We start from the raw sequence: 17,168 nt of genomic DNA on the forward strand, positions 1-17,168 counted from the left end.
GTTTCCCAGAGGAAGCAGTGGCTCATTGGCAGCCTCTGCTGCAGGAAGGGAGGCGCTGCCAGGCACAGTCACAGGAGGTAATTGCTGTGCCTCTGGGCCTGAGCCCTGCTGAGCCTTGAGCTGCCCTCTCTGCTGCTTGGCAGGGCGGGCTCACAGCATTACCTGAGCCCCTTGCAGTGCTCACTTCCTCATAGAAGGGGGATCCCAGCACACCATGGAACATTTCCCATCTGTGCTCCATTCTAGATTGGGACCGTAACTTGAAGCGTTTGGAAAGAGTGATAAACCACAGTTTAAGGATCTTGGAGTCTGGTGAAGGTAGGTTATCAGCAACCCTTTCCTAACAGAGAAATCATTGTCCAGAGGAATATTTATGTGTGATTTCCTTTAAGACACTTTGATGTTTGATGTATTCTAGAAATCCTGTCCCCCAAATTCCTACTCCTGTGCCCAACAGCAATCCCACAGGAGGATCACTGTCAGTGGGAGGAAGGAGCATTTAGCTGTCCATCTTCCACCCATGTGCAATGCCAGTGTGTTCTTCCGTGTGCTCTGTGCAGCCCCAGAGAAGAGCAGAGAGGGAAGGGCCGGGCCCAGGGCTGTGTCCCGGGGCTGAGCCTTTCTCAGCTCCTTTGCCTGCCCCAGGGAGCCTGAGCTGCTCCTGCTGCCACTGTCAAGCCCTGGCCCTGTCTGGGGCTGGGTTTAGAGCTGCTGGCAGCTCCAGGGAGTCCTTTCTCCCCTGGCTGCCCCACAAGGGGCTCCTTCCATCCCAGTGAGGGGCCAGCACTGGCATGTGGTCCCCCTGCCCCTGCTCCTGAGTGGAAGGCAGAGCTTAGGGAATGCCTTGGAGGGCTCCAATCGCCCAGGGGCACTCACTGCCACTGCAGCCTGAAGGAGAATCTTCAGCAGTGTCCCTAGAGGTGTTCTGTCCTGCCTTTCTTTGCAGCTGAACGTGAGGATGAAGAGGATCTGGATTCCCAACCCATGCCCATTACTGAGCCTCTGGGAGATGCTGAGGGTAGGTCAAGGCCTTTCCCCCTGTGAGAGCTGCCAGCTCAGAGCCCAAAGTTCGGCCAGGGGGGCATCGCTGCAGGTGCCAGGACAGAACCACGCACGTGTGTGCCCTCGCCCTGGGCCATCCCCTCACCGCTCCTGGGGCTCAGTGCTGCCCGTGCAGATCTGCAGAGATGACAGAGGCTTCTGTGGCTGTTGAGTTACAGGTGTGGCTGCAGAGAAGACTTTCTCAGGTCCTTTGGTGCATGTTGCTCGCAAGCCCAGCTTCCATCGCAGGGGTGAGTAGTGTGTCCCTGCTGACTCCACAGGCTGAGCACGGGTTTTGTGGTATCCATGCCTGGGAAATGGAAATATTTCTCTTAAGGTCCCCTGAGAGGAAAGAACAAACATATAGGAAGGAGTAAATCCAGGGAGGAATCAAAAGATCTTGAAGAAATCCTGAGTGATCTGGAGAGACAGCATGGTGGGTGCATTTCCCTCCCCCTTCCCCTGGGACTCAGCAGCCGGGGGCTGTCCCTGCAGATCTGGACAGGCCGTGCCCGGCACAGCAGGAAGGGATCCATGGCAGCCTCGCTGCCCCGCTGCTGCTCTCACGGCCTGCAGGGCTGTTTCCCAGCCTGGCCTGGCTGCAGCTTCTCCCCAGCCTCTGTAGGAAGGCATTTGGCACCAGCTGACAGGGAGGCCCAGCTGCACCATGGGCCTGAGATGCCTGCAGTTTCCTACTCTCTGGGGAGATGCAGAGAGGCACCTGTTTGCTGGAGGGTGGAGTTTTGGAGCAGCTCCAAAACTCTGGGCATTTTCCTTGTCTTTATCCACCTCTTTGACAAGTATTGCTGGGAGCAGCACAGCACAGCACAGAGGAATTATTGCATGCAGGCTCAGGGCTTTGGGCACTGAGCAGTCCTGTGCCAAGAGGCAGCAAGGTGCCTGCAGGCCCCAGCTCAGGGGGAAACAGAGAGCGAGAATGTCCTGGCCGTATCCACCCTGCTGCCAGCTCAGCAGTGCAGCATAGCAATGGCTCACGCTCCCCATTGCTCCCAAGATGCAGCTGACACCTCAACACGTGCTGACAAAATCTGGAAAAGCATGAGAAGAGATTTCTGCCGGGGAACATCTTGTTTGATGAAGTTGATGGCCATTGTGGCTGGTGCAGCACTTGGTCTGATGATGTGCTCTGTTGGAATCTGGTATTGCTGGAACAGAAAATGGTGAGTGTTTTGCTGATCTCAATCTCAAACAGCTTCCTTGAAAGGCTGCTAAAAATCAGTCAAGATTCCCAGTGAGGCTGCAGTGGAGCTGTGGCCAGTCCATGGCTGTCCAAAGAACTCGGCTGAGGGCTCTACTCTTCCCTGTGCTTTCCTTGGCCTCTTCATTGCTGAGGCTTGTCCTGCGGGGCCCGCTGGGGCTGCAGCCAGTGCTGGCTCCCACTGAGGCTGCCTGGCCAAGAGCAGCCCCAGGGGCACAGGGCAGAGGCAGAGCAAGGTGGGGAGGAGAAAGAGCAAGGACGAGATTGCCCCTGAAAGGCAGAGGCGCTCTGGGGCCCGCTCCTGGCCAGGGAGCCTGCCCAGAGCCGTCCCCTGCTCGCCGGGGCCTTGAGGGGCAGCTGTCCAGCTGGGCCAAGGTGTGCCAGCCGCTCCAGCCGTGCTGGGGAGCCCTGCCAGCTCTGGGCCTGCTGTGCAGGAGGCTCCCTGTGTGCCACTGGCAGCTGGGGCCTCAGCCACTGCTCTCTCCCAAGGTGCTGCTGTGCATCGCCAGGAGACGAGCCTAACAAGTCTGGCAGAGAGAACTTGACCCGTGTTTCCAGCACTTCACGTCTGTCCCCATCTGCCCTGCCGCAGCTTCTGGACCATCTTGAGCCATTCCCAAAACAAACCCCTCCACAACGAGACCCTCTGCCCCTGAGCCCCCTGGTCCTGTTCCCCTCCCATGACTGAAGGCGGGCAGGCCCCGCCGCCAGGGCAGGGCTTGGCCCATATTTTATGTTCAAATAAAGTAATAAGAGTTGTCAGAGATATGTCCAGGTGTTTCCAACAGCAAAGCCCACCCGGCACCAGAACTGGCTGAGTTCCATGGCCAGGAGCAGCCATGGATGCCCACGGTGAGGGCAGGCAGGAGCCAGGCAGGGGCTGCTGTGACCAGCGGCGGGGCCCTGAGGGGCTGGGGGAGCCCATGCTGAGCATCCCTGGGCTGAGGGCACATCTCCTTCAGTGGGATCATCTGGGCCTGGACATCCTCCAGTAGCATGCCCAGGAAAAGAGAGAAGCCATCAAGAACATCTGCAAAGACACAGCCTGAGCAGCAATGCCAGCAGGCAAAACAAAGCTTCTCCCCAATTAACACACAGTTGGTAAAACCTAATTGATGGGCCATCACCAATCCAGGGTGCTACACAGGGTCTGCTCCTCTGGGCGAGGGTGGGAAGGGAAGGGAAGGGAAGGGAAGGGAAGGGAAGGGAAGGGAAGGGAAGGGAAGGGAAGGGAAGGGAAGGGAAGGGAAGGGAAGGGAAGGGAAGGGAAGGGAAGGGAAGGGAAGGGAAGGGAAGGGAAGGGAAGGGAAGGGAAGGGAAGGGAAGGGAAGGGAAGGGAAAGGAAGGGAAGGGCTGTGTGGCCTTGGGGCCTGATGGGGCTGAGAAACAGCCCCAGAGGCACAACAACCCAGCTGCAACCACACTTGATTTCCAGGCCAAAACACTTGGCGTCGCTGCCCCGGGCTTCCCCATAAGGCGTGTGGGGGCTTGGAGACCCCATAAGGTGCACGAGGGGCTAGTGTCCCTTGTGAGACACACAGGGATAATTAAGGTTCCCTCTGAGACATGGAGGACACTGGGGTCCACTTGAAGTTATGCATGAGATTTGGAATCCTATGTGAGGCATGCAGAGGGCTGGGATCTTTTCCAATGTGTGCAGGGGGCTGGGGGTCTCTGCTGAGCACAGGACGGGGTTTTGGGGTCTCATTTCAGATGTGGAGAGGGCTTCAGGGGTTTGCAGGGGCAGGCTTACCCGAAGACAGAAGAGGGAGGTTTGGCAGTGGCTCGCGGTTGAGCCTGAGCCCGAGAACGGTGCATCAGGCGACCACACATGCATAGAGACTACTAGAGGCTGACAGTGGCTGAAACCAGGGTTTCAGGGATGAGCCCTGGTTAACATGAACACCCAGGCTTCTAGAAGAGCCAAACCGCAAAAGAAAACGTCCTCAGTTCGGCGTGATTTTCCATCACCGAGGAGAGAGATAGAGATTTCACCGCCCGAGCCCAGAGGGTAAGTGGGTCTGAGCAGGGTTGGATTCCTGGCGGGTGGCTGGGCTACCTTTTTTTTTCTTTTGAGTTTTAACCACTGTCCACGCCCAGACGGGGGCTGTAGGCTTGCATGTCCCTGGCAGCCAGGAATCTTTTTCTTTTCCCATGAGGACACAAACTCGCTTGGTCTTTTTTGGGGTAACTCATACTGGAAAGCTCCTTCTCTTTCTCGGAAAGCTGCCTTTTCTACCCTCTCCTCCCTATTCTAGGCTATGGGGGCGGGGGGGTCGAAAGGACACCAATGGGACAGAATTGTAAACGGTGACACGTCAGCTATGGGAGAATTGTTAACATGCTAAGAGAGGCCCTTCACATCCACGCATTTCGTCGGCTTCCAGCCGCGTTGGGCCCCTCTCCTGTAGATTTCCCTCTCGGCTTCTGCGAAGCCCCCCCTTCCTTTTTCCCCGCAGATTCCCCAAACCTTCTCCCTTGGGGATGGCAGCGGCCGAGCCGCCCCAAGCGCCCTGCCGGACACTGTTATCCTCCCTTAGGGGTGGCATTGGCCGTGCCTCCCCGGGCGAGATGCAGTGCACCCAGCACCCCCTCCCAAGATGGCACTGGCCACGCTACAGGGACCCCATTTTCCTGCCGTAACCCTTCTCTTCCGCCCACGTTTCATTGCCAGCCCCTCCCCTCCCCCAATGGCCCTGCACCATCCTGCAGCGGGCCAGCCCCTGTTGGGGGGGAGGTGAGTTTGGATTAATCCCTCAGTCCTTCTTCTGGCCCCCCCCTCTGATGGGAGGGATTGCTGTAATTGAACTGAAAGCCTGCTAGGTAATGCTTGTTTTAAAGTACAGATTTAATAAAGTTACACAGAAAGCAAAAATTAAATATTGATAAATAATCTTTATAATAACATTTTAAAATATTTTAAAATCAATTATGGGAGAAATTTCTGTGATCTTTTTCCAGTCCCACAGTGACAAAGAATTCTATAAAGCAAATTACAACTGAATATTTTCAGCCTTTAAAAATAAGGTAAGCAAAATAGTAGAAATAGTTACATGTGAGTTGCATTTCCAAAGCAGATGATTGACTTTAATGCTTAAGGCTAAAGAATGGGAAATGAGAGAATCTGTGTGTTGAAAAAAAATCCACCCATAATGGAACTGTGCAAATGCATTCTGTTCCTCCCTGAATGGAAATTCTCATATTCAAAATATCATGGAAAGTTGAGGCCATAATTTCAAGTGATTTAATGGCAATCAGCTGTGTTAAATCATTAAAGAGAGCATTACTGATCTGGTTTCACAGGTGTCTGAATGAATGATGAACAGAAAATCGATACATTCCTAATAATGTTTTTTTGGATAAGTCAGATTTTCCGAGGATTCAGAAAACAGGTTTGGGTTTGTTTTTTTCTCCCTCTAAAAAATGGTCAAAAGAGTTCATGCTTTCACTTAGTTTTGAAGGATCACTCAGCTAGTATCAAGGGCAAAGATAGCAGATTCCAAAAAGATGTCCTTGATTTTCAGACTTTTCACAGACAAAAAATCATGAAAGAAAAAATTTAAATCAATTGAATTCAGACACCACTTTGCTCTCCATTAAACCACAAACCCACACTCTAACCTAACCCTAAGCCTAAACCCACACCCTAACCTAACCCTAAACCCACACTCTAGTCTAACCCTAACCTTTCTCATTAATACAAACACAAAAACACTGACAGCCTTGGTTGGCAGAAAAAGTAAAACTGTATTTTCTCGACAACTCATTGAGAGCAGTCAATGTTAAAGCCCCTGCCCTGGGTTTCACTGCCACTCCCCACCTGTGCCCATCCCTGCAGGGCAGGACCAGTATCAGGAGGACCTGTGGCAAGAGGTGGTGACAGCAGCAGGCCTCTCTGCCCAGGGCAGAAGGCACAGCACCTCTGCTCCTGGCTGGAACAGGGGCCCCTTGCCCGGGGGGGACATGGTGTCCCAAAAAGAGGAGGGGCCTCAGCAAGAGGCCAATCCCCCAGCAGCTCTAGCAGGGCTCGTGCAATTCTTTATCCAAGGAAAAGGAAATAAATTGTTATTTCCCTCACATAGTCCCTAGATGCTGGTTTCTCTCCCTTCTAATGCCCTTCACCGTCCCCTCGTGCCCCGCTGTGGGTGACACCCCTGTGCTGGAGGGCACAGCCACGGGCCCCTGGAGTCCGAGGGCTATGTCAAAAGTGATACCTCTTCCCACAGGAAATCCTGCTGCAGCTGCCATACCCTCAGCAGAGCAGATGCCAAAGGCAGAGCAGGCAGCAGGAGCAGCTGGTCTGTCAGAGCACCAAGCCCCTAACCTTCCTGTCCAAATATCTGGATACGCAGGGACTCCACAAGCCAATATAATGGAACTGGGGGCACTCCTCTCTGATGTTTCAGCCCAGAGTGTAGAACTAATTTCAGTCACTTGAGCTTTGGAACTGAGTAGAGGAAAAGGAGTTTACATTTGAACTTATTCAGAATATGCCTTTGGAGTGGTACATGCACATGGGACTTCTGGAAAGAAAGAGACCTTTTGACATATCAAAGCTCCGATCAAAAATGGAGAACAAATCTTGGGTTTACTTGAAAGTATCCAGAAACCAGAGGAAGTTGCCATCAGGTATTGCAGAGCACACCAAGTGGATAAGACCAAACTGGAATTGGGGAAACATTTAGCCAACGAAAGTGCAGAAGAAGACATGTTAGAAAACAAAGTTTTCCTTTGCTGCAAAATGAAATATAGGTATTAAGAAACTAGTTCCCCATACGGAAGTTTGTCTCAAGAAAAAGGGGGACTTGATAAGGACCATAGAACAGAGTGTTAGCGTTTAGGAACACACATAATCACGGGATATGATTATAAGCAGGTGCTTTTATTGAGAGCTCTGGGAATCAGGGGTACAGACCCCAATCTGACTCCGACATGACTTTTGAGCTGAACGTATTTTGTATTCTATCGTTACATAACTTGCATATTAATTATTAAACTTATATTGTTCTATTGTATACATTGACTTTATTCAAGCATGAGTTTCTCGTGATCTTTCTGAGGCCCCTGACCACACTTTCTCATGATTATTCTTACAAATAAACAGGAATTATATTTAATTACTAAACAATCATCACATCTAACAAGTATATCATTTATCATGTACTAGCTACACAGGTGCAGTTCTAGCAAGGTACAAGGCCTATATGTACCTAGGGTATTTTTTTTTCAGGGCTTACTAAGCTTAATTTTCCTTTTAACCCTAAATCCCCATGATTTTAAAACCCTTTTACTATCACAACCATCATCAGCACTTGGGGGTGGCACAATTCCAGTGGCACAAACAGTGCCTTGAGGCCACTTCACTCTGTTATAAATGCCTATTGCAATGGTTGGCTCTCTCAATTCAGAGATAAATATTATATGTTTGTTAAGGAAAGTATATTGACTTATAGTTGTGTTATTGTGATTTGTTGTTTAGATGTCCTCTGTTCTCCCCATAGTTCATCTTCCCCAGCCCATGCAGTTGCCAAGAGAGGGCCTTAGTAGTCCAGGCCTGAGGAAGGAGGGTGTGTACCTGTGCCTTTGCATAAAACGTTTGAGAAAAGGGCAAGCTTGTTACTAGGAAGTGCAGCATGACAACACCTCACCTCCAATCAAGTGGCAAGAAAGAAACCTCCAGGGATGAATGGCAAAGAAGAGTCCACTGACAGACCTTGGGAGGGGCCAGGGCTGCCTGAGGCAACCCCCAGGGGTACAAAAAGCGGAGCAGCCAATTTATAGATGAGCTCATGGCTGAGGGGTTGCAAACTCCCAGCATTGCACCGTCCTTTTTCCTTATTCAGTCCTTTGTTGTATTTTGTTAAAGTTTTTAGTAAACCTTTAAAATCCTTAAAAGTAAATGTCGCTTCTCACAGCTCGGAGAGTAACATCCCCTGGGAAACCACCTGAATTCTTTGCTGCAATGTGCTGAGGGCTGCATGGAGAGAAACATCCAGGACAGGGAGGCTCCAGGGGAAATGCTCAGGACAGCCACGGACTGCCCAGAGGGGCATGAGAGTGGTGGGTCTGCAGGGAGAAGTCACAGCTGCCTCCCTCCTGAACCACCCTGAGGACCTGGACAGGGCCGTGCTGTGCCCTGGGCACTGACCTGGAACTGAGGGATGTGGCAGAGGCCTTTGGTGTCAGGGATGTTGAGAAGGCTGGGCAGTGTCACGGTGAGACCTCTCTCAAAGCCCCTGGAAAGGCCAGAGCCATCCCAGAGGGTCCCGGGCACTTGGGAAGGGCACACATAGAACCAGTCTGCAAACAGGGCAGGGAGGGGATGGGGACAGTCACAGACTGGTCAGGCTCAGCAGGGAAGGGGATGTGGCAAATCCTCCTGCAGCCATTGCAGGCACTGGCAGCACAGGGCAGGGACTGCAGAACCCACGTGGGAGGGAAAAGAAGGGGATGTTGTTTGCCCAGACCTTAGCAGGGTCTGTGACATGGTCTGCTGGGTCTCCTCAGAGCCAGATTGGAGAAAGATGGGCTGAAGGAATGGAACATGGGGTGAGTGGGAATTTAGCTGAACAATGAGGGTCAAATGTCGTTCATGGAACAGAGTCCTCTTGGCAGCCACGCCCAGGTAACATCCCGCAGTGACCAGCCCTTGACTACAATGGAATATTCATATATTCCCTGTGCCATGGGACAAAATGCACTTCCAAGTCCTTTGTGGATGATGCCAAATTTCTGGAAACCCTTGCGCAGCTGCATCTGGTTAATGCTGCCTGCTAGAGAAAAGCTGAGCAAAACGACACTGGCGGGTTAAATGTGTGAGGCCATCAGGGGCCTCTTTCTCCCTCTCTCTCTGTGATCTCCCAAACTTAAGGCAAAGGAAACACCCAAGTTTTGTAGATGCTTGTGGCTGAAAGAAATTCAAAAGCTCAGAGAGTCCACAAAGGCTTATAAAGTTTTATTAATTCATTATGCATTTAGCATAGAAATCGGGATATCAGTCCCTGAGCTATAAAAGGCCATGTCAGTAGGTTTTGTATAAAGGCACAAGAGGAAAGGTGAAAGAGAGGAGAGACAGAGACAAGAGAGACAGAGACAGACGTGAATCAGAGGAGCAGAGAGAAAACAAGAGAGAGAGAAGAAGAGATCCCCAGTCCTGGTTTCAGCATTGATCCAGCCAATGGGATGTCCAGGGTGCTGGGGCACAAATGTGCCTGGGCTTGGTGGGAGGACCTCTTCACTCATCACTTTTTCCTGCCCTGGCGATAAGTGTCTCACTTTCTGTGCAAATGACTTATCATGTGCTGTTTGTTCTGCTGAACCTTTCTCTAAATGGCTCGGAGGCTTTGGGGATCTTTGGTGGTCTTGATCCCCCCACAGTCCATGCCCACTTCTCATTCCTGCACTTGGGCCATGTCGTGCTTATGCCCAGGAGCCAGAGCAAGGATGTTTGTCCTGGAAAAGTTCTGCCTTTATCTGCATGGCCCCTTCTGCAGACACAGCCTGTTCTTCCTCAAAATGTGTTATTGTCAAGAAGTCTTGGCTGTTCTTACCAATACTTGGTTGGTCCCACAGCCATCCAGTTTTTGATGTTTGGGACATGCAGACCAGGTCCTGATCTTCTGGGCTTCTACACCCTCCTCAGCAAGGGCCTCAAAAGGCAAAGGCCACAGGTGGAAGCAAAGAAACAACAAATGAGATCAATCCTCTATTGCTGATTCCCATCAGCAGACAATGTCCAGCCACCTTTGGCAGGAATGGATCAAGAACATGTACTTTGTGTTTTGTATGAGAAATGTCTTGGTAAAAAATATCCACAGCCCTCCCTGCCAGCCCTATGGCCTTCCTTTCCCTCAGTTTATTGCTGACCATGACATTGCATAGAATGGGAGATCCCTTGGGTCAGTCCAGCCCAGCTGTCCCCTCCCTGTGCCCTCAGGAACACTTGCCCATCCCCACCCATTGCCTGGGGGAATTTCAGACATGCCCTGGGCATGGCAGGGACAGGGCAGGGCTGGATATGGCAGGGCAGGGCCCGGGGGGCAGCGAGATGGGAGTGTGCAGCCTGCAGGGACACAGCAGCAGCTGTGGGACAGCGCAGGACAAGCTGTGCTGGACATGGCCAAGGGCCCTGGCAAGGCTGGCAGTGGCCAGGAGAAGCCAGGCCTTGGTGCCCTGGGGCACAGCAGCGTCTTGCCACCAAGGGCTGTGAGGAGGAGACACCTTGTCCTGAGGCACTGGGGCCTCCTGGCACAGCCCCAGCCAGGCTGGGCACTGTCATCCCTTGTCCTGCCCTCAGCATCCCTCCCTATGCCAGTGCTCCCGGCAGAGCCCTGAGCAGGCGGGGAGGGACAGGATCTGCCTTCCCTGGGGCTGGGGCTCAGGCCTTGGCCTTTCTGCTGCCTCCAGCCAGCCCAGGCTCTGCTCAGCAGCTGAGCTGCCTACACAGAGCCTCTGCCTCCCTGCACTCCTGGCCTCAGGGAGCTGCTGGGAAGAGGCCCTGGGGAGCCTTGGTCAGGAATGGCCCTGGGCCCTCCTTCATGCTCCCAGGGACGGCAGGTTCTTCAAAGGACTTGGGCTTTTGCCTTGGAGTCCTGAGAGGTTTGTGCAACCATGGCCTGCAATTATCTGCTGCAATTAGTCCCTGGAGATTCTCTGTCAGTAACAACACTCAATGGGGCTCATTAATGCTTCAAGGTACTGCAGTTCTTTTAAGGTACTTCCCTTTTTCCTTCCCACACTGAATCTCTGAGAGGTTTGTGCCATCCTGGCCTCCAATTCTCTCCTCCAACAAGTCCATGAGGGGTCTGTGTGGATGGACCTCAGGGGACCCATTCATGCTTTGAGACACTTTGGGTTTTTCCTCGGATTTTGACTCCTGGTTAGGTTGGCGCAATCTCCTCTCAGGCCCTGAGCTTCCAGGGCTCAGCTCTAAATGCACCACAGGGCTCATTGGGATCAAGCAAGTCCTGACAAACCATGGCTCTGCCCTGATTTCCCTCTGCTCTAGTGCAGTCCATTAGGAAGGTTTCCTACAATACTGATGGAAAACTATTTGCAAGAGCTTCCAATAAATCCACATTCCTATTTGAAGAGTATCTTTTATGACTGTTCTATTTAGAGCAGAGGTGAGTGCAGGATTCAGCGACTGATATTGGCCCAGGGACTCTCCTGAGGATGTCTGGCCTAGTCAGAGAAGCTGTGCCTGGAGGTCTGAGGCAGTGTGGACAACCTTGCCCCACATAGCCCAAGCCCGTCCTGTCTCTGCTCAGTCACCTGGGACCTGCTGTGCTTAGAGAACTGGCTGCACTCAGGCAAAGAGGGGTTTTCTTCTTTTATTTTTTGAAGCAATCTAAAACTCCTAAGCTTCCCCATTTAAAACAGACACACTCCTCAAGTGTGTGACAAGCCCTAGGTACCTCCAATGAGGTTCCCCTTCCCCAAGGCAGAGCCCTGCAAGGAATGATGTAGACACACAGGAAGTTCTGCAATGAACACAAATGCAGAGTTGGCTCAGGGCATAATTAGAGCAACTCCTGAAGGACAGACCAGCTTTGCACTCCTTGCAGCTCAAAGCTCCCAGTGGGTCGTTGGGAGGTGTGTGAGTGACTCAAGAGTGAAGGAAGGGAAATGCAGAGAGCCCTGGAAGTGCTTCTGTGCAGACAGGCTGTGGGGAAGGGCACCGCACACCTGCCCTGGGCCGGCTGTGAGGGTGGATCATCATCCCAACCTGCACTGGGCATTGCAAGGGACTGCTGCCATGGACACCGCACTGACCCCAGTGCGCCAGCCCATTGCTCAGGGCTGGTGTCACTGCCCAGAGCCAGAGGGGAGCCCTTGCTGTGGGTCTGTGCCGTGGCCGCCTGCCCTGTGCCGCGCGGGCCGGTCAGGCGCCGCGGAACCTGCAGCAAACAGCAGGGCCAGGGCCAAGGCCAGGTCAGGCAGACAGAAAGGGGCAGTGCTGGGCACTGTTTGCATGGCAGCCCTCACTGGGACACCACACCTGGGTCACCTGGCCTGGCAGGTGCCATGGAAACCCCTGGCAGGGACTGATGGCACAGACCCTGGCACTGAGACGCTGCTGCTGGGCCGGGTGCTGAGCACAGGGCTGGGCACACAGAGATGCTTTTGTTCTTGCTGAGCTCCCACTGAGCCAAAGCCTGGCCTGCCCCTCCTCTGGCCACGCTGGAGAGGGGCTGGGGCTGCGGGGGAGCTTGGGAGGGGACACAGCCAGGACAGGTGACCCCCACTGACCCTGGGGATACCCCAGACCATAGGGCAGGCATCATGCTCAGGGTATAAAGTGGGGGGAACAAGGAGGAAGGGGGGACATTTGGAGTGATGGCTTTTCTCTTCCTAGGTAACACTTAGGCTGGAGGGGGCCCTGTTTCACCAGTGGGCAGGGTCAGCACCAAAGACAGACACCAACTGAAGGAATTGTGTCATTTATATCATGCACAGCTGCAAAGAATTACAAAAGGATAAGCTCAGCAAAGCACATCATCATTAGCAAAGCATTACAAAAGAAGCTCAGCAATGCATCCAGTCATTGCTACCAGAGATTGCCTGGAGTGATTAAGGAAAGATCCATCACCAGTTAGCCTCAGGCTTTACCATCATCCACAGCCACACATCAGCTGGGGGAAGCCAAGGACTGGAGAGTCACTGGGAATTCCTACAGGTGCCTCCACCTCTGCAAGCAATGAGGCTCCAAGCCCAAAGCTGTGAGAGGACCCAGCTTTTACACTGTTAAACAAACAAGCTGGCATCACTGCCACTGCGAGAACATCTGCTTTCATTCTCCTGACTGCTTTCTCCCAAAGCCTGGCCAGGGCTGAAGGAGGAACCAAGGGAGTTGACTTTGATCCTTCACCCCCAAACAAGGCCAGATGGGGCCTTGTCTGTTTCTAAATACAGAAAGATAAATCCATGTTTTATCAAGGAACACATACATTGATCATGTTGGTAATCAAGCTTCGTTAGTGAGTGGATACAAATACAACATTTGCTTGGGAGGTTCATCTAGAGGTGAGCTTTGCCTCAGGGCCTGTTCAGGCCTTGATCACAACCTGTTCAGGCCTTGGTACTTTGATCGGTCCTGAGACCTACAATCAACTACAACCTTTGTAATAATTCTTTCAGTAACACAGCTTAGATTTAGGTATTAGGCATAAAGGCATCTCCTCTTGTTCTACAATTAAGTGCAGTTTAAGTTCATTACTCAGAGCTATTCACGTTCCTTTTAAAACATGCCTAAATAGTTGCTATTCTCTGTTATTTATCAAATGCCTCTCTTTTCTTGAGACTGTCTCTTTTAAGAAAGGTCCCAATACTCCACTTCCCAGCACAAAGTGTCACAGCAACTCACCAAGTGCACACACTGCAATGATGACAGGTCCTGCCACGAATGCGTTTCACAGCAGCCTCTAATTTGGCAGCCACGAAGCCAATCCCACCAAGAAGAATTTTCTTCTTTCTGCCACTCTTCTACTGCTCTTTCTGTCAAGGTGATTCCTGACTGTTGGCCTTCAAACCCATCACTGCTAGCAGTGCAACATCCCCGTCTCCTGATAGCCCAGGTTCCTCCTTGGCCAGCAAGCAGATAATCCAAGGCCATGCGGTTCTCTGGAGTCCCCATTTGTGTTTGTTGGAGCTCATAGGATGTGCTATTGGACATTTTAACAGTATCATTTGCTACCTCTTCTAATAATCCAATGTGCTATTGGACATTTTAACAGTATCATTTACTACCTCTTCTAATAATCCATTCAGCTCATTCATGTAAACTCCACGGGACGGGGCAGCGCACATGGGGCACAGGGTGAACCAGAATCTTTTACTTTCTGAAAACCAAGGCACTCTTTGGGTGGAAAATGGTCTCTGGGCCCTAACTCTTCAGTGTGGTCGTTGCTGAAGGACCCTAAATGGGGGCCCTGCAGCTGGGAGTGGTGAGACACTGACACGGACCAGCTGCAGCACCCCAAGTTCTATTGACATTGGGAGTGATGGTAAAGCACAGGAATCTTCTGACACTGTAGCCTCTATAACTATAACAGGGTTTGGTTTCTCCTGACGGGAAATCTGAGTGAATCCTGTCACACGGATCATTGTATTCCCGTGTCCCACAGCACAGGTTTCTGTAACTGTCCCTTCATTGACTCCGTTACGAGGCAGAGCCCATTGACAGAGTTCTGGCCACCCCACAGGGTGGGCCCTCCAAGGGAACCCCATTCCTCCCAACTTCAGCTGAGAACATACCCAGCAATTAGTGACACTGTGTGCTTTGGCTACCCTGGTCTTTAAATTTCCAAAACATTTTGATGACTGATCCCTTGGTGAAACTCTGGAGGTGTTTTGGCAAACGTCAGTAGTACTTTAGTGACACCGTTCTTCATTCTTTTTGCTCAATCTCATTCAAGTTAGGAACAATAATTCTGTTGTCCATGGAACTGGCACCTTTTTAATTATAGTATAATGCTCCAAGGTCCTTTATTGTTCAGCTTTACCATGTTGTCTGTGGGTAACAAGGCTTGGTGGGGCCCTTTCCCCTTTGGCTGGAAGAGGGCCAGGACCTCTATTTAAAGAAAAACAAAAAGGTAAAGAAAAAAAAAACAAACAATTAGATGAATTGTAAAAGATACAAGTAAAATCCAAGTGCTAGTGAAACAACTTCTGTAACTTTGCATTAAGAGGTAAATGATCTTTTTAAAAAGAGAACTCAGTTATTTACATTATAAATGTGCTGATGGCATGGATTCATCTTACTGACCTCAACAGCCTTTTTTACAGTTTTTGGGGTTTGTTTCCAACATTGTTATTTTAAATTGTGGTCGAAGCAATAGGAAATTGATTGGGGCCCTTCGAGCTCCAGGCAGGACTGGGAATCTCAACTCTGTCAAACCCCAAATCCTTTAGAAGATGACCTTCCTTCTCACTCTGTGAATGAGCTGCACATTCCCTCTGAAATTGACAGGGGTTTCTTACAGATGAAAAATCCCACTTACGGCTTTTTGCTCTGGTTTGGAAGTGGGAAGGGCAATTCTCCATCCATCAGCTCCAGACTGCACTGCCTCAGGAACACAGCTCACTTGCCAGCTTTGGCCACTCGTGGCACGTCTAGAGGAGGAAGAAAGTGCAACTGCACGATTCCAGCCAAAAAGAAATGAAGAATGAATAGTGGAGATCCAGGCATTCCTGTGGAGATTCAGGGGTTCAGCTGGGACTATGGGGAGTTTGGGTCCTTGCCAATTGGATGTGTGTCCCCAGCTGCAATCTCCTGGCCTGCAGGGGAGTCTCACTCACCTGCCAAAGCAGAAAGCTCAGGCACTGTGCTCGGAATTAGGCTTGTCTGATGCAAAGCTGTCAGAGCAATGTGAGGGCAGAGCCAGCCCATCTGTGCCCAGGGCAGAGCCCAGCAGAGCCCTGGCAGAGCCCAGAGCAGCCTCAGCACCCGCAGAGCCCGGCTGCAAGGAGAGAAACCAGAAACCGCCCGTCAGCTGAAGGCTGCTGTCCCCTTGTCCCAGCTGCCCACAGAGCCCAGGCCATGCTGGCTGTGCCCAGAGCTGTGCCCAGAGCTGCCCATCACTGCTGCCTTTGGGAGCAGAGCAGGAGGGCAGGACATTCCCAGCCTGCAGCCAGCCACGGCACATCCAGCCCCTCAGCAGCTGCCCAGAGCAAGAGACTCCTTGTGCTTGTTGCTGTCTCCCAAAAGCTCTGATCCCACCATGCCAAGCAGATGGGGACTCACCTCACGCCATCGTCCGCTGGGAGAAAAGCTGGTCCCAAACGATGTCCTCAGCCTTCTCCAAGGGCACGGCCCATCCACGCTGCAGCTGCTCCCAGGCACTTCCCAATCCTGACTGGACCTTACATAGAACGCTTCCTCTAGAAAAACAAACAACAAACTGTTGAAAAGAGATTAGAGACAAAGGGAAACAAGAAAAAAACTCTTTATCTCTGTCAAGGGCCTGAGGAAGGCCCAACCCCTACATGCTAGGGAAAATCCCACCCAAAGGGGAGAGAAGCCCACACTTTCTCTCTTCCCTCCTACACTGCCCCCCAAAAAAACAGTGCTCCCAAAGCAAACAAGGGCAGTGGAGCAGCCCAAGCCCTTCCTTGCCTGCAAAGCAAAGCAGCCCCTGCACAGGTTCTGGAATCCCACCTCTGCTCCCACCATGGAGGTTTGTTTGTGTCAGGCTGGCTGCCCCAGCCCCAGCCCCAGCCCCAGCCCCAGCCTCAGCCCAGGCCATGCTGGGTGCTGGGGGCTGTTGGCAGGGCCAGGAGCCAACCCCCATCTTGTATCCACCCAACCCGTTCCCCCAGCCCTGCCAAAAAGCAGCTGGGCAGCGACTGAAGTTGCATCTGCCCCAGCACAGGGGGAACCTTTTGTTCCCAGCCAGGCTGTGAAATGCCCAAATCTGGGAGCATTTCCCCGGCTGTGGACTCATCTGCGAATTTGCTGTGGAGCCAGGCTTTGAAGACGGTGCCAGAAGTCCATCATCTTCAGCTGCCAGTGGCCAACTTGAGGAAGAGTTTGTCATCCTTGATGTCATCCTCACTGTCTCCAGCAGCAGCAGCCCCAGCTGGTACAGCTTCTCCAGGGGCTCCTTCTCCTTCCCTGGGGCCAGCCCAGGCTGTCAGGGTTCTGCCCAGGGCCCCAGCTGTCAGGGAAGCAGGACACGCAAAACCAGCTCGGATGGCAGCCACCAGTGCTGGGCAGAGCAGCTCAGCTGCAGCACAAGGGCTGTGTGTTCCCACCCAAAGATCCCAGTGCATTGATACAGGCAGGGAAAAAAGTCTGGGTTTCCTTGCTTCTGATTGCCAGGGCATGTGTGGACCTGTAACTTACCAGGGCCCTGGAGCAAAGTGTGCATTTGGCTCTCTCCCTTCTTCTATGGCAGGTGAATATCCT

General features: G+C 52.1%; 1 protein-coding gene across 1 annotated transcript in view; it reads left to right on the forward strand.

Moving 5' to 3' along the window:
• The window catches only part of LOC115492667 (uncharacterized), a 45,043-nt gene that overhangs the window by 3,915 nt on the left and 23,960 nt on the right, over positions 1–17,168 (forward strand). The window contains exons 2-3 of the mRNA XM_072920539.1: positions 247–318; positions 947–1,018. Coding sequence (XP_072776640.1) covers positions 247–318; positions 947–1,018 — 144 coding nt within the window. The remainder of the gene's footprint in view (positions 1–246; positions 319–946; positions 1,019–17,168) is intronic.

The sequence above is a fragment of the Taeniopygia guttata genome, chromosome 32, assembly GCF_048771995.1.
Source record: "Taeniopygia guttata chromosome 32, bTaeGut7.mat, whole genome shotgun sequence".
Lineage (NCBI taxonomy): Eukaryota > Metazoa > Chordata > Aves > Passeriformes > Estrildidae > Taeniopygia > Taeniopygia guttata.